This window comes from Alosa alosa, chromosome 18 (assembly GCF_017589495.1).
Source record: "Alosa alosa isolate M-15738 ecotype Scorff River chromosome 18, AALO_Geno_1.1, whole genome shotgun sequence".
NCBI lineage: Eukaryota > Metazoa > Chordata > Actinopteri > Clupeiformes > Clupeidae > Alosa > Alosa alosa.
The window spans coordinates 24,989,096-25,010,601 of NC_063206.1; the positions used below are offsets into that span (position 1 = coordinate 24,989,096).

The 21,506-nt window shown below is 44.8% G+C and overlaps 1 protein-coding gene across 1 annotated transcript in view; it reads left to right on the forward strand.

The window, feature by feature from the left end:
- Window positions 1–20,873, forward strand: part of anapc1 (anaphase promoting complex subunit 1) — a 57,555-nt gene extending 36,682 nt beyond the window's left edge. Inside the window, exons 30-49 of the mRNA XM_048269177.1 lie at window positions 918–1,152; window positions 1,630–1,721; window positions 2,489–2,623; window positions 3,337–3,419; window positions 3,766–3,844; window positions 4,172–4,246; window positions 4,596–4,666; window positions 4,833–4,923; window positions 5,462–5,515; window positions 6,156–6,349; window positions 9,233–9,319; window positions 9,803–9,920; window positions 10,855–10,932; window positions 11,294–11,361; window positions 12,297–12,420; window positions 14,428–14,520; window positions 15,301–15,387; window positions 15,838–16,063; window positions 19,746–19,880; window positions 20,511–20,873. Coding sequence (XP_048125134.1) covers window positions 918–1,152; window positions 1,630–1,721; window positions 2,489–2,623; window positions 3,337–3,419; window positions 3,766–3,844; window positions 4,172–4,246; window positions 4,596–4,666; window positions 4,833–4,923; window positions 5,462–5,515; window positions 6,156–6,349; window positions 9,233–9,319; window positions 9,803–9,920; window positions 10,855–10,932; window positions 11,294–11,361; window positions 12,297–12,420; window positions 14,428–14,520; window positions 15,301–15,387; window positions 15,838–16,063; window positions 19,746–19,880; window positions 20,511–20,638 — 2,253 coding nt within the window. The 3' untranslated portion in view covers window positions 20,639–20,873. The remainder of the gene's footprint in view (window positions 1–917; window positions 1,153–1,629; window positions 1,722–2,488; window positions 2,624–3,336; window positions 3,420–3,765; window positions 3,845–4,171; window positions 4,247–4,595; window positions 4,667–4,832; window positions 4,924–5,461; window positions 5,516–6,155; window positions 6,350–9,232; window positions 9,320–9,802; window positions 9,921–10,854; window positions 10,933–11,293; window positions 11,362–12,296; window positions 12,421–14,427; window positions 14,521–15,300; window positions 15,388–15,837; window positions 16,064–19,745; window positions 19,881–20,510) is intronic.
- Window positions 20,874–21,506: the final 633 nt, after the last annotated feature.

The window sequence follows — 21,506 nt, forward strand, 5'->3', positions numbered from 1 at the left end:
TGTTGTACAACTTTCTTTGGCCCTATAACAGAGATAGCATGGGCAGGTAGCTTGTTTACACACAGGTTTTCCTGTTTGTATCTGTGTAATGTGATGTATATGTGCTGTTTGTGTGCTGTTGTGATATATGTGGGTGGGGTATGTAATGGCAGGGTGGTGGGTGGTGGGTGAAGAACCATGACTGTGTATCTATGTATGTAAGGACAAAATAAACTAACTAACTAACTACAGTTGATTTTATTGTTGCGAAGCCTGCTTCCAGGCTCAACCATCGCCCTATGGTTGTTATAGTTGCCACTCATAAGCATTGATATTGATAAGCATTGACATTGACTTTTTTTTTACAAGATCTACTTCATAGGTGTCCCGTTATTCAGAATTAATAGCCACCCCACCAGCCAATCAGAAAAGAGTATTTCTTCTCTCCGGGTGATAAATATAGTTAATGCCATATATGGGCATAATTATGTATTATTCGTTGTTGTAGAGCTGAGAAATGGCACATAGTGTGGTTACATGTGCAGAATAATCTGACTAAAGCACCAATTATCAGAATATGGAATATTCCAGTTTACATGCTAAGCGAACTTGTGAAAATCTGATTCCATGGTGATACATCTTCACTGAGGGATCATAATAAACTTCAACTAAAATCGGAGTATTGGTGGATCTAATCAGATTGAAATTGAATGCACCAGGTTATTTTTTCGTGTTTTATAAAATTGGATTTCAATCCAAACACAATTTACATTACTTTTTTTATTGTAGTAAAGAGTATAATAAAACTGAAGTCTAGTTGTTTGCATGTAACCACATCAACAGACAAAAATACAATTTGTATTCTGTTGTATTATGTTTATTCAAGTGTGTGTTGGTGACCTTTCTTAATGATTCATGTCCTCTCCTGTGCTTGACAGGGCCATGAGATGACCAGCATCGGCCTGCTGCTGGGAGTGTCTGCTGCCAAGCTGGGCACCATGGACATGTCCATCACACGGCTGCTCAGCATCCACATCCCCGCACTGCTGCCACCCACTTCTACCGAGCTGGACGTGCCGCACAGTGTCCAGGTGGCAGCCGTGGTTGGCATCGGCCTCGTCTACCAGGGCACCGGGCACCGCCACAACGCAGAGGTGCTGCTCGCCGAGATAGGTCAGTAACACACTCACACTGACTGCGTCACAGTCAGGGTTCTCCTCAAACAGAGAGAGGGGTTGTTTCTCTCAGTGCATGGTGCATATCAGCAGCAATGTGCATTTGTTCTTCAAGCGCTTCAAGGGTACTGAAAGTGAAACTAAATTAGTCAAGACGCCCCATGAGTCAGAGCCGCCCCAGAATTTAATGGGTTTATCCCACGCTACACCTTGCCACCAAGTTTCATAAAAAGAGGGCTGTTGAATTTTTTTTTTTTTTTTTTTTTGCGTAATCCTGCATACATACATACAGACAAACAAACAAATCGCAGCAAACAGACAAATCTGTTTTGATAGAAAGCATAACCTCCTTGGGGGAGGATACTCTCAACCTTACACTGCAATTGACATGTTTTGTACCTTACAGGATGAGTGAGATTGGAGTGTTAAGGAATGATGCATGCTGGATAACTTGTTGTCTATGTTCCTCCGCCAGGTCGACCTCCAGGACCTGAGATGGAGTACTGCACTGACCGGGAGTCCTACTCGCTTGCCGCAGGCCTGGCTCTGGGCATGGTGTGTCTCGGGGTGAGTGTGCTGCTGTAGCCTGACCCATAAAGTGGACAAGTGCGTGTGTGTGTGTTTGTCTCTTCGTGTGTGTTTGCGCGTTTCAGTCTCAGCCAAACTAAAGTCTTTTGAAGTGTGTTTTGTCTTTCTTTTTCATTCTGAGTCATATTTTCCTTGCCTTTGGTGTTGGGATTGAGGGTGAAACCAGATAGACAGAAGATAAGCAACAGTGCTCAGAGAAGACCGATTCGAGCGAAAAACCACCATCCTTCTTTACCCCATAGGAACAACAGGACCTAGATTTGAAACCAGTCATAAGGGGAGGACTTCAGTCTTTAATTCCATCATCAGCTGCCTTGCCAGGAAGTACTGCAGGAGTAATTTTAGCGCTTGTGTGTCAGGGAGTACCTTGAGAGCGACCGGAGACAATGACTCTGTTGTAGCAGCAGGAAGTGGACACAAAGCCTTATTGAGCCTCTCACTGACCTAGAGGTTCTTTGTGTGCGTTCTCTGAGCTGCACGGAGACTTTGTGTCGGTGAGCGTGGAACAGGGATGACTCCCACACCCAGAATAATGGCCAACTTGCCCTTCAACAATGTACTGACCTGTAGAGAATGAGAAAGTACCCATCCCCCCCATTCATTTCAATGGCCAGTGATAGGCTAGCTACATCTTCTGGCCATATTTTTCACAAATAAGCTAAAAAATAGGTGCCACTGTTCAACATTCCACCCTCACCCACAAACCTGTCTCTAATCGCCCCTCACCCCCCTCTGTTTCTATCCAGCATGGCAGTAACCTGATCGGCATGACTGACCTGAACGTGCCTGAGCAGCTCTACCAGTACATGGTGGGAGGGCACCGACGAACCCATGCTGGCATTAACAGGGAGAGGCACAAGTCCCCCAGCTACCAGATCAAGGTAACGCATCCAGAAACGCTGTTCAACCAACCGGGACCAAACATTGCTCCCAAACAAAGTGTTTGATTCAACGCAAACAGTGGTGCGTTGAACACACTGTTTGTGCAAGTACAGCTGAACATTTATTTTGTATTTATTTTTTTCATTTTCTTTCCGAGCCTGATGAAATCAATGTAAATATACGTTTCAATTTTTTTTTCTACCTTTCATTCTTCTCTTTCATTTGTAAATGACTTAAGGTGGATACACTATGCACGCTATATGCAGTGTTGCTGATAGGATCCCACCTCTGACGCACTCACCAAACCATAGATTACCGCTGTGACAAACATATCGTTCAATAAGGAAACCATTGCAAAACGGTGCAAATGTTTTGAGATTGAACTTGCCCCTGCTTCCCACCACAGTCAGACAGGGACTCCTAGCCTGTCAGTGGCTTGGCCCAGTCACTGGAGATGAAGATGGTGATGGTGAGGGGCTCAATGGAAAACAGCTTTGACTTTATTTTGTCAATATTTAAAAAAAATCTTTACCTAGGGCTTGTGAACATATGCATAACTTGTTTAATGAAATCACTTATCGTTTTTATTTTAAGATGAGTCTGAAACACAGTCAACAGTATGTGAGAAGCTTGAAAGTGCATGACTACTTTCTAAATGTGCTGTACATGAAATTAGGAGGTAGCGTTTCAGAACTGCTTACTTCCCCCCTAGGAAGGGGACACGATCAACGTGGATGTTACCTGTCCAGGTGCTACCCTGGCCTTGGCCATGATCTATTTGAAAACCAACAACAGGTGTGTGACCACTGACCTTACAACTTTCACTGCCCACCTTGTAATGATCACCTGTTAGCTCCCCTCCTCCTTCCTCTAATGGTCTTGGGCTGCCATGACACTTCTCTTGTTCTGTCTCCATTATGACAAGGCTTTTTTTCTGTCCTTCAGAGCTGCTGTACACCTCAGGGTGTCAGGTTGTAGTGCTCTTGCTGCTGCCCAGAGCTGTGTGTGTGTGTGTGTGTGTGTGTGTGTGTGTGTGTGTGTGTGTGTGTGTGTGTGTGGTAATGAAGGCCCATGGTGGAGATCTCTGAAGGGGAATGACATTCACACCTTTAACACCCCCCACCCCACTCTCTCCCGTCAGGTCAATTGCTGATTGGCTGAGGGCTCCAGACACCATGTTCCTGCTGGACTTCATCAAGCCTGAGTTCCTGCTCCTGAGGGTGAGTGGAGGACCGAAGAAAAAATCATACATGTACACACACACGCACACACACAAGCATACACACAAACACTGCAAAACACACACACACACACACACACACACACACACACTCACGTAAGCACACACCATAGTCTCACACACATGCACACGGCTTCCCCAACACACACACACACACACACACACACACACACACACACACACTGGCCATTACCTCCTGCAAATCAATTTCTGCTACTGTGTCCAGTCCTATGTGATTCAGCATAATGAACTTGATGAATTTGTTACTGATTGACGTTGGATCTTTTTTGCGCCTGCTCGTCTGCAGACCCTGGCCCGGTGCATCATCATGTGGGATGAGATCTTGCCCAACGCTGAGTGGGTGGGCAGCAATGTGCCCCAGGTAAATAAGTCGCTCCCGAGTTTCATTTATGCTTTACTCCATTACGGTTATAGTATTTAGCAGACGCTTTTGTCCAAAGCGACTTACAGAATATGAACGTTACAATAGTTAAAAATGTGCTTGATGGTCTTTTGGGCCCCCACCGTCGACTTCAAGGCAGCGCTGCAATACCTAACCCTAACCTAACCCTAGTGCCTTCCAGGCAGCGCTGCCTTTGAAGTCGATGGTGGGGGCACAAAAGACCATACCTAAAAATAGAATGTTATGTAATGTCCATAGTTTTGGCTTTGCCATTGTGAGAGCTGCTGTCCAATCCTTGAAGAATTCATGACCGTTATCCTCTCACCAGATTATTCAGGAAAACATCGGGACTGGTGAAGAAGTGCAAGTATCACAGGACTTGAACATGGAGACCTTGGCGTGAGTACAAACCGCCACACCCAGCACAGCAGTTTTGCTCAAAATTGAACTCAACTTTTGAGTCCAACAACAGCTCAACAGCTGCTTCATTGTGACTGCGTGTGAGCTGTCTGCCAGTTTAAATGTAGCCTTGAGATGACTTGCCATGTGTTTGTGCCACCTGCAGTCAAGCCCACGACTACATCATTGCTGGAGCCTGCATGGCTGTGGGGTTCAGATTTGCCGGCTCTGCCAACTCTGATGCTTTTGACTGCCTGGTAAGGCCTCAGTTGTGTTTTTCTTTTTTAGAGAAAAAAAAAAGTTTGTGTAACGCTTGACTTAGTCAGTATCCATAAAGCATCAACACATTAATGAAAGATTATAAAGTCTTCATGAAGCCACATAATGATTAAATCTACATAAATAAAATGATTAAATCTACATAAATAAAAATCTACATAACTTAAATCAACATAACTAGCTTAAGTCATGCACTGAATATGCCTTATTATGTTATTGCCTCTGCAATGGTTTCTGCTAACATTGTTATGCTTTATGACAGTGTTCTGTATTATGTAATATAATGGTTGTAGACCTATGCCAATCATTATTTGCCATTTTGAATACTTTGTATGTGATGAATGTTTTTAATGCTGTATGGGTAGTACTGACTTTATGGAAAGTGTTACCATAGTTCAATTCAGTTTAATTCTGTATCCTAACTGATGGTTTATAATTGTTCTTATCTCTTTCTTTCTTTCTTTCTTTCTTTCTTTCTTTCTTTCTCTTTCTATCTTTCTTTCTTTTCTCTCTCAGTACAAGTATGCCAGGATGTTCATGCAGTCTCTGAAGGCGTCAGCTGCCACCATTGTAAGTGGCTTCTGCCCTGTGAAATGCAGTAATATGGGAAATCAGCACTTTACACTGCTGAGTAAATCATGGCCCAGCTGTGGCAGAGTGAAGCGGAGAAACAGTGTTGATCGGCTATGGGTCATTCCCCTCAGTACCTGTGTCTGACGTTATTTGCCACACACACACACACACACACACACACACACACACACACACACTCACACACTCACACACAGTGTCTGTGACTGACTTTATTAGCTGCACTGACGGATAAATAACTTAACTAAGCTTTATCGTCGGATGCAGCCTTACCAGTAATCACATGGTTTATTTAAGGGAAAAAAATGTCTCTCTTAGTTGGGGAAAGATAAATGGAAAGTCTGCATTAGCAATGATTATGATGATAACTTCATGTGTTTAGTGTTATATGTACATTGTCTACATATGTACAACTGTACACTGTGTGTTTGTCTGTATTCTGCATGTGTGTGTGCGTGCGTGCATTGTCAACATATGTATGTCAACATATGTGTGGAACTATATTCATAGAGCCAGCCAATGTATACTTGGGTTCAATGTGTGAGATGTTGCAAATGGCCCATGTTACATGCATATTTCCTGAGGAGAGCCATTTGTGTGTGTGTGTGTGTGTCCTCAGACGGGCCACTACAACGTGCAGACGTGCCTGAGCATGGTGCTGCTGGCCGTGTCCATGGTGATGGCGGGCTCGGGGGACCTGAAGGTGCTGCAGCTGTGCCGCTTCCTGCACAAGCGCGTCGGCGGCGAGATGAACTACGGCTTCCACATGGCCCACCACATGGCCCTGGGCCTGCTCTTCCTCGGGGGAGGGAGGTGAGGTCCCACACACCCGCATACAGGATACATACAGGACGCACAAGGGGTGGACCCTATGTGGCCGCCCGCGCACATGTATGCATACGTACATACATGCTTACCCACATAATAACACGTAGATACACACATGACTCTAGGGAGGATGTCCCACGCACAGGATGCACAGGACGCATGGGGGCTGTGTGTGACCGCCCACGTACGAGCACGCACAACCATATACACAAATATATAAACACATATACGCTATATATATATGCACAAATTTAAACCCACATACATGCTTACACACATATGTATACACATATACAGTTAAGAACGAAATTATTCATACCCCTGGCAAATATTGATTTAATGCTGATTTTCTGAACTGAGAATGACACTGTCACATGCCAAAAGTTTGTAAGACAATGTGGGAGAAACATGGAATTAAAAAAAAGAATTTGGGATTGGGATGTTTTTCAACCAGGGGGACCTGGTGACCTTCTCAAAGTAAACATTAACACTAAAGCAAGAGGCTTCACTGAGATTTTGGAGGAAAAGATCAGGCAGTGTGCCAAGAGACCTGTCCCAATAGGCATCATTGGACCATTAAACCATACAATGATCCAAAACATACAGCCAAACAAGGAAAGAAATGGTTAACAGAGAACAATGTTAACATTTTAGAGTGGCCCAGCCAGAGTCCAGACCTCAATCAGTCAAAAAAGTTAGCACAAGGCCATAGTGATGGCAAATAATCGTTCCTGTCTCAAAACCCAGATTGCTGCTTAAAAGGTGCGGTCTACAATCATTGCAGAGACATGAAGAGGCTTGGTAGGTATTATAAGAACCATTTTGCGAGCTTTTATGGCAAATAAAGATTTCCATTGATTATTTAAAAAGGGTATGAATAATTTTGGACATGCCATTTTTCATAAAAAATTTAAAAAAGATAAACGATTATTTATTTGATTCCATGTTTCTACCACATTGTCTTACAACCTTTTGGCATGTGGCAGTGTCATTTTCAGTCAGAACAAACATATTGGTCAAGGGAAAATCAACATTTACATCAATATTTGCCAGGGGTATGAATAATTTCGTTCTTAACTGTATATACACGCATAAACAAATCTAAACCCACATACATGCTTACACACATACACATGTACACACATATGCATACACAAGTATATACACACATGCATGCTTACACACATATGCACATGCACACATATTGATACATAAATACACACATAACACTTTACACGGTTCCAGAGGTGTTGCCGAATCTAGGTATTTTAGTTATGATGCATGTAGAGTCATGTCAAGAGTCACTGGGGTTTAAAGTGCTGTAACACGCATCATCACATATACATTCACTCATACAGTATGTGCACACGTGCGTGCACGCACACTTATATCTGACAGATGAGTATACATTCTGACCATTCACACTCCCAGAGGATTGTGTAACTGTTTATTGCCTCCACTTTTATGCCTCCACTATGTTATTTGATTTGTGCCCTCTCACACATATTTGACATACTTCTTTAACCGTCAGCTCCGGTCATGTGACTGAACTGAATCTTGCAAAATGCATGTGTATGTGCAGCATCTCCCCTAACACAAATTTCCACATACCTCTCCCATACTGCTGCATTAGGACACTCAATACTGAGTATTGAGAAACCACAGATACCAGGCACACACACGCACACGCACACGCACACGCACACGCACACGCACACGCACACGCACACACACACAGACACAGACACAGACACACACACACACCTCTCAGGATTGTGCCAGAGGGTTATATTTTACCAGGCAGAGCCCACAAGGCTGGCTCTTCTCTTGGCAAACTAAGACGCTCTGGGCTTCAGCTATCCTGAGCTCAACCCCTCTGGCAAGCCGCCGCGTAATTTCTTCTCTCATGTCCACAGCTGCACATACATATAAGCATGTCACTCAAGAGCGGCTCTATGACTGCCTTGCTGCCTTATGCAGGTTGTATGCTGCCCGTGCCCTCGTGTCTGTCTGAGCTTAGAAGCGTGGCTGCACTCGTCTCTCTTCTGCCGTCTCGTTCCCTTTTTTCTCTCCCTCCTCTCATTTTACTTCCCCTCTTTTTCCATTTCACATGTGCCCGTCTTCCTGGAAATCGGTGTCATATTTCTGTATCTGGAGCGTGACCAACCCCCAAACTTGGCGTCTTGGTGGTTTATGAGCATTTCTGTATTCAAAACAGCCCCCTCGCTGCGATGTTATTGTCACACCTCTGGCAGTGTGTTCCTCGTGACTGCTGTCACAGTGTTTTGAGTGGTAGCTGGTAGGCAGAGATGGGAGCTCTCGAGTTGGCATATCCAAAAGGCTTGCTGAGAGGAGACTTTGACCCCTGACAACCTCCCCGACAAGTGCTGCTCTTCAAAACCAGCACCACAGGTTGAACCCTCTGGAGTAGCCACTTCAACTCCATTATATTTAAGTGACCGATTTAAGACCAGCGCTGATGTCGTCATTAAACAATGGGCCGGTAATTTCCCCTCAGACATACAGCTATTGTGCCAAATGCACTAACATTTTTGCTTTTTTTTTTGTTCACGTAGGCCCTATGATGCATCTATTGTGTGTGCTCTGGTTCGTTATGCATGTTTGTTTTCAAACCCCTTGACTGTCTACACTCCAAACTACTCATAACGGAGTATCTGGTTCACGTTTTGATCTCGTTTCTGCTTCTTACAGGTGTCGCTATTTCCCAGTCTCTACTGGAGGTGTCACTTTCTGTTGCCTCTTTCATCCTGTCATTTTATTTCACTTTCTGTGTGTGTGTGTGTGTGGATGTGCGTGCACGCACCCATATGGTGTATTTCTAACTTTGCCCTGCTGTTGCGTTCACAGGTACACCCTGAGCACGTCCAACTCGGCCATCGCTGCGCTGCTCTGTGCACTCTACCCCCACTTCCCCGTTCACAGCACCGACAACCGGTAAGCAGCCCAACATTACCCGACCCCACGCCACTTCAGATACACACTTAACGGGAGATCTCTCTTTGTGTGAGGGCCAGAAATGTTGCTTTAGTAATAAAAGTACTACAGTTTACTACATAATTATTACACTTTAACCTGTATGTGGATCTATGCCCAGAAATGAACGCTCTTTCATATATATACACACACACACACACACACACACACACACACACACACACACACATACATACATACATACATACATACTTTATTGATCCCCAAGGGGAAATTCAAGGTAATTCATACTACCAGCTTTTTCCTGAAATGTTTAAGAACATTTCCTTCATGGAGTCATGAACAGGGTTGATATTCTGGAAAACCTGTAGTCCCAATTATCCCACTCAAGCCCTGTGTCAATGTGTGTGTGTGTGTGTTTTTGCATTGATGGACATGTAGAACTTTATTGTCTTGTGACTTGTGTGTGTGTGTTTGTGATAGATACCACCTCCAGGCCCTACGGCACCTCGGGGTCCTGGCTGCGGAGCCGCGTCTCCTTGTGCCAATGGACGTGGACACTCTTAAGCCCTGCCACGTCTTATTGGACGTCACCTACAAGGTAGAGCCACTATCCTCCCGCATGCCCGCAGACCCAGAATGGTTGCTGCAAGGCCAACTGACATACATTTATTAGTTGGGGAATGCAGATGTTTTTCAGTTTGTAATGAATTTACATGAATGTTCTACATTGTCTGGTATTGTGTGTGTGTGTGTGTGTGTGTGTGGTGTATGTGCTTGTTTCCATAGTTAAAACTGATAGAATAACTAGAGGAAAGCATGATGCTTTTTGCTGGCTTTGTACTCTGCCTACTTATCAGTGACATTAAGGTCCAGCTTGGTATGTGCTATAGGCTAAAGATTTACGTTTTGTCTATATACACAGACAAGATAATATTGTGTGTGTTATGATTGGCAGATATAATCTCTTGTTTTCCACTTGGCGCAGTGGGCCAAACCACCTGCAGTGTGTTCAATGCATAATGACGCAGGTGAAAACACAAGAACAAATCTGCCATGTTATGCCCACATGAGGCTGGCAGGCATGGTCCTACTGCTGGTCCTCCCAGCGTGACCCGGGGGGATGCCGAGCGTCACTGTCTGCTGAAGTGCTTCAGTGCGGCCAGAGGGCTGGTCGGCCCCTTGAAGGGCAGCTGAAGGTCGTCGCCGATGGAGTCCTGTACAATACCCTGCCAGCGTTGGCAGATGCTGCTTTTTTCAATTAACCGAATGATGCAAACAGAGGGAGGGAGAAACACTGTTCATAGTTATTAACGACGCGCGACCTCCCCTGTGTACGCGCCGCGACGCGACGCGACGCGACGCGACGCACGCGCGACGCGCGACGCGACGCGACGCGACGCACGCACACACACACACACACACACACACACACACACACACACTTGTCACAGTGTGACATAAAGCTCGCTGTCGATCTGCACATGTAACTGTCTTTACAGAATTTGCAAAATGTCTTTGCTCATCTCATTCAGGACACTAAATGGTACGATGAGGTGACTGTTGAGTTGATGGCGCCAACCTTGTTGCCAGAGCTACACCTTCTTAAAGAGGTAGGTTTATTTTAAGGGAGCACACCAGAGAGCTCTACTCTACCGCCATATAGTCAGTGTAGTCAGGCAATGAGGAACAAGTATGTAAATGCATGAAAATGAAATGGGGGGGAGGGGAGGCTTACAACAACTCTTAACTGGCAATGATACAATGAAATACACAAAAGACACATTAAACAAATTAAGACTTCAAGAAAATTGAGGAAAATGTACAAATATGTAAAAATTTACAAGTTCATGTTCATTACAACCAAAACAGCATAAAACATGAACATTTGTTTACATCTTTGAAAACACTACTTACATATGTGTGTATGTTTGTACCGGTATGTCTGAATGGTTTGATGTGCTTTGTGTGCAGGTCAGAGTCAAGGGCCCTCGCTACTGGGAACTTACCATCGACATGAGCAAAGGCATTCAGCATCTCCAGTAAGGCTTGATCAGTAACGTGTGTCATCTGTGATGTCTGTTAGTTTTAAGGCTGCAAGCAGAGCAGACCACCCCTGATCAGATATCAGAAACCACAACAAGGTTCCCCTCAGGCACAGCTGCGTAACGTCAGTGTGTGAAAGGGTGCAGTTAAGGCGTCAGAGTGTGTGTGTGTGTGTGTCATTTTACGTCTGTTACTTGTTACTAGGTTTGGTTTGTTTGGCTCACGCTAATTCAGTGTTTCTCAAACTTTTTCAGACCAAGGACCACTTAACCAATAAAAAAAAAAGTTGAAGAACTGTTTGGATTTACATACAAGTTGGTTCAATATTGCAAACAACTCATCTATATTATATTTTGCCACGTCTGCTCGCAGACCACTTAGTGGATAGTTAGGATAGTTTGCGGACCACCAGTGGTCCCCGGACCACACTTTGAGGAACACTGTGCTAATTACATGTTTATATACTAGAATGGTTGTTCCTGTCAGTCATTTTGTTGTTGGGAGGTCTGATTAATCTGGACTGGGTTGTTATCTGTGTTGTTTATATTCATGAATTCATCACAATAGTTTGTTCCACTTGTTCCTCCATTCCATTTTATTGTTCCATTGTGTCTGTGTTGTTTTCATGTTTGTCATGGTTTTGTTTGACCTGGTTGTCTTGCATATCTGTGTGTGTGTGTGTGTGCGCGTCTGTGTGTGTCATTTTCATGTTTGAGATGTTTTTGTTTGAATTGATTATCGTGTGTGTGTGTGTCTGTGTGTGTGTCTGTGGTGTTTTTTATGCTTGTGATGGTTCTCTTATGACTTATTTGTCTCGCCTACCTGTTTGTATCTTTGATGTTTCATCCTGTCTGGTTTTTCTTTGACTGTTATATTTCTTTTGCATTGTCATATGACCGGCTTAGACTCACAGCATCTCTGCGTTGTGCAGGTCCATTCTCTCCAGGGACGGGGTTCTGTATGTGAAGCTACGGGCGGGCCAGCTGCCCTATAAAGACGACCCGCTGGGTCTGAACAGTCTTCTGGCACCCAACCCCGATGTAAGCTCCTTTAAGGTGTGTGTTTGTGTGGCCCTTCAGCACCAATACACACAACAACACAAAGTTACAATCATAATAATAAACATAATAATAATCATATTCATCACTATCATCATAATTATTATGACCGCCGCGCAGCGGAGCGGCGGTCATATAGGTTTAGTCAGATTTTTTTTCCCTTTTTTTTTTCGTTTTGATCTGTAGCCCCCCCGCTGGACTGCACCCCCCGAAAGGAGGGTAGGACAGACACAGTTTTCTGTGAATATCTCAAGAACCGTAAGGTTTAGGAGGACCATTTTTTTTGTATGTTGATCTCAAGGGGCCATGTCAACCCATTCCATAACCACTCATTTCATGTATAGCGCCACCTAGTTAAACACAAAAATAGTCATAGTCAAAACTGCACGAAATTGGAAGTGTAGGATCATTATGACACCCTCTGAATGCACGCCAAGTTTCGTGTAATTCCGTTCATGGGGGGCCACACAATAAATTAATTTATGTTACTATACACCAACTGGCCTGTAGGTGGCCGGAGACAGTTTTCTGTGAATATCTCGAGAACCGTAAGGCCTAGGAGGTCCACCTTTTTTTTTGTATGTTGGTCTTAAGGGGCATGTCAACCCATCCCATTACCACTTATTTCATGTATAGCCACCTAGTTAAAAAATTAAAAAAGCAAAAACAAGGTGTTTTCATCACAATATCTCTGGCTGACATGGTCAAAACTGCACGAAATTGAAAGTGTAGGATCATTATGACACCCTCCGAATGCATGCCAAGTTTTGTGAACTTTCGTTCATGGGGGGCCTTACAATAAAATAATTTATGTGTACATTTAGTGACCGTACACCATCAAGGATTCCCGAAACACTGAAAGACCCGGGTACACGAAACTTGGTGGGCATGTAACCCCACATGGATAGCATGGAACCATCGTTTTTTGTTTTGATCTGTAGCCCCCCGCTGTACTGGACCCCCGAAGGAGGGTAGGGGCAGACACAGTTTTCTGTGAATATCTTGAGAACCGTGAGGGCCTAGGATGACCAATTTTTTTTTTGATGTTTGCCTCCAGGGTCATGTTAACCCATTCCATGTGCACACATGTGCATAAACAGATACACACGCACACACATACATTCACAGTAATCATACGTATGACACATACTCACACAGTAGACATATGTACGCATGCATGCACATGCACAAACACACATACGCAGGCAAACACACAAGCACGCACACACACACACACACACACACACACCCACACACATAAACATAAAGGTGTACACGCACACATGCACACAATTCAAGAATTTCTCAGAATTATGAACAGGCAAGATGGGGGTGGGGTTGTATAAAATGAATTTTACATGTGAAATCTATGAACTAATCATGTTTTGGTACTTGTTGTCTAGCAGATACCAGTGAGAATTGAGTGTGGATAATGCAATTTAGTGAGACAGTTAGAATCATATAGGCCTTTCAGCGTGATTTATTTTTGTGGAAAAAACGTGCTGGACTGGGCGGCGGTCATATTTTGTACCGCTCTGCGATACATCTAGTTATCTTCATGATAATTAGGATAATAATGATGTGGGGTTTTTGCGATGCCTTTTTTAAGATTGCTAGTTTTCAACCAGTACTGCTTATTGCAGCTTTTAATTGAGAGGGGATGTGGGAGAGGAAGAAGCTGGTAAACAAAAATCTTCCCCCTTGTAGTTGTACCACTTTTTTAACTTTTTTAAAAACAAATCAGCCCAGTGTATACAGGGCTGTTTGCAATGGCCCCTGATTGAGTTGTTCTCAGATCCATGATTTACATTTGCTTTTCAACATCAAACCACTGTTTAGCCTTCGAAATGAGAGAGAGAGAGAGAGGAAAACATGTATCCATGGAGTGAAACCAAATGGCCACAGCAGAACAGTGTAGGGGATGTAGGGGGTGGTTGGAATGAGTCGGAAAAAGTCGCGCTGCGCGACCCTGACACCTGACGCTTCCTCTGTCTTCCTACACAGCCTCAGGCCATCTCGGCCTTCACCTCCGACGCGGCCTTGCTCTCCTTTGCCGAGTACTTCTGCCAAGCCTCCTCTGGCAGTGCTGCCAAACATGTGAGTATGAGTCTCTCAGCCGCAGTGTTGCTTTGCTGCTGGAAGTGCATTCTTTTGTATTCACATTCATTCACTCAATAGATGCTTTTATCCAAATCCACCCAAGACGATGATACCCAGGGCACATTTTTGAGTGTTGAGAGATAAATGATTTTGTTCAGACACTTTCCCATTGATATGGGATAACAGATTTTTATTTGGAGATCTTTAATCATCAGTTGCCATCATCCAGTCAACATTTAAGAACCAGTCATGTGATTGCCCACTAACATTTCTCAAAAAGTTGGCCCATGTGTCATCTCACATTTACAGTATAACACAAACATTTTCCTGTGTGTGTGTGTGTGTGTGTGTGTGTGTGTTCCCTGGAGACCTTACCCATGACATTGGTGGTTTTGGTGCCTTGCTCTTCAGGAGGAGTCAATGCCTTGCGGGGCAGATAGTGAAACCCCAGTCTTTTATATGGAACTAAGTCACATTGGGGTGGGATGGACTGTTTATGGTTGTTCAAATATGCGCTGTGTAATGCAAACTGGGGGAGGTAAGACGCCATGAGGGCTGTTTTTCCATTAGGTCCTTCTTTCCACCCACCCACACACACACACACACACACACACACACACCGACACACACACACACTGACACACACACAAACAAGAACTAATAATTTCCAAGACGGCATAGCCAGATTTCCCTCAGTATTCAGCCAGATGTCCCTCAGTAGTTCCTATTAGGTATGTTTGCTCATTGCTTGTGTCTTTCCCCCTCTCATGTCCACAGAAGCAGGCCTTATTCTCCGCCATCCTCTACGAGTGTGTGACTCAGGAGAACCCCGAGATGCTGTCCACATACATGGCCATTGATCAGGTGAGGGTGCACATATTCAAAGCCGTCTCAAATCAGTTCTCCCACTTTTCCTTTGGGATTAATGAAGTATCTATCCGTCTCTCGTCTCAAACACTGTCTGCTGAGTGACAGCTGTCTAGTGGTTTGGTTTGTGAAGTGAGAATCGGTGTAGTGGTGTTATCCACAGTTAGGTGTCAGGTATGGTAATGAACCATAATTTGACATGTTGTTACCTTACTGTTGTAAAATAGTGAAATATTAGGAACATTTTCCGCGTAAATTTCATTTCATTCGTTAATCCAAGTTCTATCTGAGACCAGTTTACCTGTGCATGTGAGCTTCTGCATATTGGTGCATATATGTTCTGGTGTTATTGCATGTTTTCCCCATGACCGAGCACATGTTTTCAGCCATGACACTGGTATGTTGGAATGTATGTTTTTTTGACCGTACACGTGTGTGTGTATGCAGGCGGTGTGTGCGATGGAGCGGAAGGAGGTGAGCGAGACGTTCTCTCTGGGCCAGATGAAGCTGGTTCTGGAACTCTGCGAGAGCCGCGTGATGCAGCATCGCCTGACTGCACCGTCGCTGTCCCACAGGAAGGGCCGAGGGTGGGGCCGCGGCCTGCTGCTAACCTCCGAGTTCCTGCCCGTCATGAAGAGCGCTGCGGACTCCGAGCTCGATCGCTGGTTGGCTGGTGAGGGACACTCCCACTGAGAAACATTCTGCTCGACTTAAAGATGTTTGCACACTGCCCAGACAGACGCCAACTAACTCCAACAAACACCAACCACTGGGGCAGTGGGCACCGTCAGTCTGTGTTTATTGGATGGGGTTGTCGAGTTTGACATGTCCCATGTCAGTCTAAAGACTTTAACCAACTACTGCAGCCACCTGAAGAATGTTGGGGCTTGTTGGGCATTGTCTGTGCAGTGTGCAAGTCACGCTTATTTGTGACACCAAGAATAGTGTAGTCTAAACCAGAAAGACCTCATATCTTGCCTCAGCGCCTTAGGAATTGCCATAAATTGTTGACTCAGGGAAAGGAATGTGTTTTTATGGGCCAAGTATGTTTGTACACACAAGGAATTTGGCTCCAGCTGGTAGTATCTCTTACTGTATACAGAAAATATATAATGACAGGACACTATACAATGAGTTGTGTTAACTGCTACCTAAGGTCTCCTCCGCATTGTAGCTTGAATGTTTTTCCTCATTTTTTGAGTCGCTTTGGATAAAGGCGTCAGCTAAATGACTAAATGTAATTTAATGTAAATGTAGTATACAAATATAGCTGCAAGCAGCAATGTGGGGGCCAAGCAGGCAGTTCAGCAGGCCAGATTTGCCATGCAACTCAATGCTGTGGCATCAGGCATATAGAATTAAGCAGTCACAACAAGTTCCATGCAAAACAACCCAAGATTGGCTGAGTTACAAGGTCAAGTTTCACATCAAAACATAACTGATTTTGTGTGGCTGAACCAGGGCTGAGTGTCGCCGCCCCCTCAACCAGCCAACTCACCCGCCCAAGAATCGCCCCTGCCCGTCCCACCCTGCCCCACCCTTGCACGCACGCATTAGAATTAATTGAATGGAACTCGCTGTATTAGTTTCACATCAAAAATAAAAGATCGATTGAGATATGATCATGCTTGCTGTGATTTCAATGCCCCCATAGAGGTCAAAGGTCACCAAATTATTTGTGCATCATCAGGATGAACCAGACGGTTCTATGGGCTGCCATTGACCTCCATTGCAGAATAATGCAGCAACTACAGGCCAAAATACATTTTTGACAATTACAGAGCCCCCTATAGGTCAACGGTCACCAAATTTATTGAGCGTCCCCTTGATTGGGTCCTGAGTCCATGCACCAATTTTGGCTTTGATAAATGCAAGGGTTGCTGAGATATGAGCTCACTTCCTGTTTGGCGGCTTAGCAGCAAGTTTCGACTGGCTGTTACAGCCGAATGCTACTGTCAAATGTTGCAAAAAGCAATGCACTGATAAGGCATGGTCTGAAGATGGTCTCTGCCAATTTTGGTCCGCTGAAATTTGTGACCTGCGAAAACTTGTATGTGTTTTTGATTAAATCCAAAATGGCGGCCAAATCAATTACGATGACATCACAAATTGGCTTGGGTTGGCCTAAGGACATTCAACAGTACTACCAGACACCACTAGTGCATTTTAATTCTAAGCAAAACTGCTGCTACAGGCCAAAAGGCATGATTCTTAATTACAGCGCCCCCTAGAGGTCAAAGGTCACCAGATTTCTTGAGCGTCCCCCTGATTGGGTCCTGAGTCCATGCACCAATTTTGGCTTTGATAAATGCAAGGGTTGCTGAGATGAGCTCACTTCCTGTTTGGCGGCTTTGCCGCAAATTTTGATTGGCTGTTACTGGCGAACGGTAATACTTCCGAAGACGAAAAGTGATAACTTTTGTGAGGCTTGGTCTGAAGATGATCTGTGTAAAATTTGGTGGGAATCAGAGAAAGTATGTGACCCCTGATACATTTTAAGTGCTTTTGAGGAAATCCTAAATGGCGGAAAATACGGGTCAAAAGTTACGTGAGTGAACACACTTCCAACTTTGGCCTGTTGGTGGCGCTAGAGGGTTTGTGTTGCCGACATGAAACTTGGTGACATGAATCATGGGACCGTCCCCAATTAGTGTGCCAAATTTCCCAACTTTTTACCAGACGGTTCTATGGGCTGCCATTGACTTACATTGCATATAATAATAATAATAGGAAAACGTAGAAACACAATGAGGTCCTCGCAGCTTCGCTGCTTGGCCCCCAAATAGCCTACATAGCTGGCTCTGCTCCAGGGTTGCCAAGTTCAGAATACTCCTCTGTCTCCTCCACAGGCAGGCCATTGTGCTGCACAGACACGAGTCATGGTGGTTGGCAGTTGGCACCATCAGTGACTTGAATGCCTTTTGCGAGAGTGTAATTTACTGTGTGGCACCACGGAATTCCGATGTGTGACGCCATGCTTTACAGGCAAACATGCAAATCTGCTCAGTCGTGGTGCTGAGATATGAGAGGGTGTGCGGAGAAGTTTATGGGTCGCACTCTGGCAGATCAGGAAGGGGTTCTTGTAAGGAGAGTGTGGGTTGTTGATGGAGAGCACTGGAAGATGTTTCTCATTGGTATAAGGCTAATTTACACTCCCCTTGAGGGGTTATATAAAAGGATGCCACACCACAGAGTAGTTTAGTCTGTCTAGGGAAATGTTTTGCTATCCATCCAAACATCCTTTTCCAAGCACATGCAGGCATGTTGCATTAGCCAAGACAAGACTATTGGCAGTGTTCTTGTCCTGGTTTGTTAGACATCTTTTCCTCCTCTGTCCGTCTGGGATGGGCATGTGGATTTTTTTTTCTTTGCCCCTTCAACAGGGGAGTTTTGAACATTCTAACAAAAGGTTCTATTCAGCAACAATTTTAAGGTTATAAAATGACGTGGAATTTGATGAACCCAGATGTTCTGTAGAACGTTCATTTTACATACAGCATTCCCTTCACACTGGTGTGACAGCACTGTATGTGTAGCTGTGGTACAGTAAGAGGATTTTACCATAGAGTATTTCAGCAAATGAATGAATATCACTAATTGCACATAGCTTTAGGAGAGGATCACATCAGCCAGCGGCAAGCGGCAAACGTAACGCAACGCTCAGACCATAATAAGTTTTATCTCGTTCCTAAGCAACACAAACGGTTTGTCAATTGAATACGCTCGCGTTGTGCTTTGAAAGTTGAACCAAGTTCAACGCCCAGCTTGTTCAAAGCTTGCGTTACGCCAGCGTTGCCACCGTTCTGCTGCCGAACCATAGAGAACAATAGGAAACCTGCCACTTGCCGCTGGCTAATGTGATCCCCCACTTAAAGGGTTATGTCTAGGAGTAGAGTTGTCTGAAACCCACCTTTATGTCCGCGGCGGCACTATTCCATTCCATTGACCTGCATACTGTAGCGAAGGGAGAGTGCAGTGACCCCACGCGGTCTTGAACCCGGGTCTGGCTCTTTGCCGTATGGCAGTCAGAGTGCATACTCAACCGTAGTGACGGCACTCCGTCACACATACTGTACACTGAATACAGTGCCTCTTGATGTTCAAACTGGTATTGCAATAGATTGCGGTCAGACTATAGCTGTTTTGAATGCTAGCTTTAGTGGTTATGTCAGCAACACAGAGCCGTTTTTGACGTTTACATCAAAACTGTTATATTGTCACATTCTCTAGCCATTTCTAAGTCATTTTATGTACGTTTTAAACCAAAAATACAAATACATACACACAGCCCCTTTTAATGGCTTGTTGCTGTTAAGTGATGCTGAGCTAATGTGATGGTGGCTTTCCCTGGGCAGGTAACAGCCACGTGCTTCGGGCATACATGAGTGGCCAGCCTCTTGACGAACACACAGACACCAACATGCTGGCCTGCTTCCTGATCTACCACTCCCTCCCCAGCCTCAAGAAAATGGCCTCCGCCCACCTCGAAGGTAAACACACAGTTTTTAACTGCATAGCATTGACAACCAATGTTAAAGTTACAGTCCACCATCTTGGTTAAAGGTTTTTGATATTTGAGTTCAGTAACAGCCAAGCATATTATTGCATCGGAGCAGCGCCACCGACTGAGAATCGATCTACCCCGGTTTGATTTCCGCCGCTGCGAGTACGTGTCGCTTTGTATAAAAGCGTCTGCTAAATATCAGTCAACTATATATACTCTTTTGTAGGAAAATTTGGTCTCTGCATTTATCCCAATCCGTGAATTAGTGAAACATACTCCGCACACAGTGAACACAGTGAGGTGAAGCACACACTAATCCCGACGCAGTGAGCTGCCTGCTACAGCGGCGCTCGGGGAACAGTGAAGTGTTAGTGCCTTGCTCAAGGGCACTTCCGCCGTTCCTACTGGTCGGGGTGCGAACCGGCAACCCTCCGGTTACAAGTCTGAAGCGCTAACCAGTAGGCCACTGGTGTGTTCAAGAGTGAACATTGTTGTTATTGATAATGTTCGACTTGTGATCGTTTCAACTCTGTGACCTGTGCTCTTGTCTTTGTGTGTGTGTGTGTGTGTGTGTGTGTGTGTGTGTGTGTGTGTGTGTGTGTGTGTCTTTTTGCAGAGAGCGCATCGTTCCCGGAGCTGCTGGTGAAGTGTGGTCAGCTGGGTGTGTCTGTTCGGGCCGTGCTCAGTCTGAGGGCTCTACTGCTGGGCTCAGTCGGTGCCGGGATCCCTCAGCCGGTGCACTGACCCCTTCCTGCCCAAACCTTCCATTCTAGACAAACGCCACCTCCCTCACGCCCACACTGAAGGACGTGTATTAACAGGTCATGCCATGTGGGAAAGAAAGAAAGAAAGAAAAAAATCAACGCTGCATCCTTGCAGCATGTATAATATTTATACTTATGTTTGTACGGAAAACACAAAAAAATTATAATCGCTGAGATGCTAAGAAATAAAAAAGAAACCATCTGTTTTTTAAATACTGAAGACCTCAGCCTTTTCTGTACAGGTTCTGTGAGTCACCTGACGCCGGTGTTTTGTACTTGTTGCCTGGCGCACAGTTGTTCAGCATATAAGCTTCACAGGCGCATTCCTGTTCAAATGAAAAACATCCCTCAGCAAATAAGCCTCATCCCACGCTGTGCTAAATACCAAGCTCTTCCCTCCCTTTCTGAAATAGTAATTTTTCTTTTAGCTTTGTTCCACTCAAATAAGACTACAGCCTCCATCCTCTCCATCCTGGTGGTTTGTTCTCGCATTCATGGTCACTTTGACTTTTTTTTGGTCCCTCATTCCTGTAATGCAGCACTTGAAGTCTCTTGGGCTTCTCTCTCCTCGCTCCCTGCTGCAACGGATAGCTGTGACACTATCTGCCCTTAGGGTTTCCTCTGTGGTAGGGCTCTTGTGACACCTCTGAGGCCTGTGTGGGGGGGTGTCTGTCTTTTGGCAGGGAGGCCAAATCCCCGTGGCTCAATCAGGAAGCCCACACTGCCATATCTCTTGAGATGGCAACCTGGCCTCGCCGGATGTGGCAAGGAGTTCACTAGTTTTATTGCTCTGAGATTGTCATGTTCTTACTTACTGGGTGCGGGGGGTTCATTTACACACTGACACG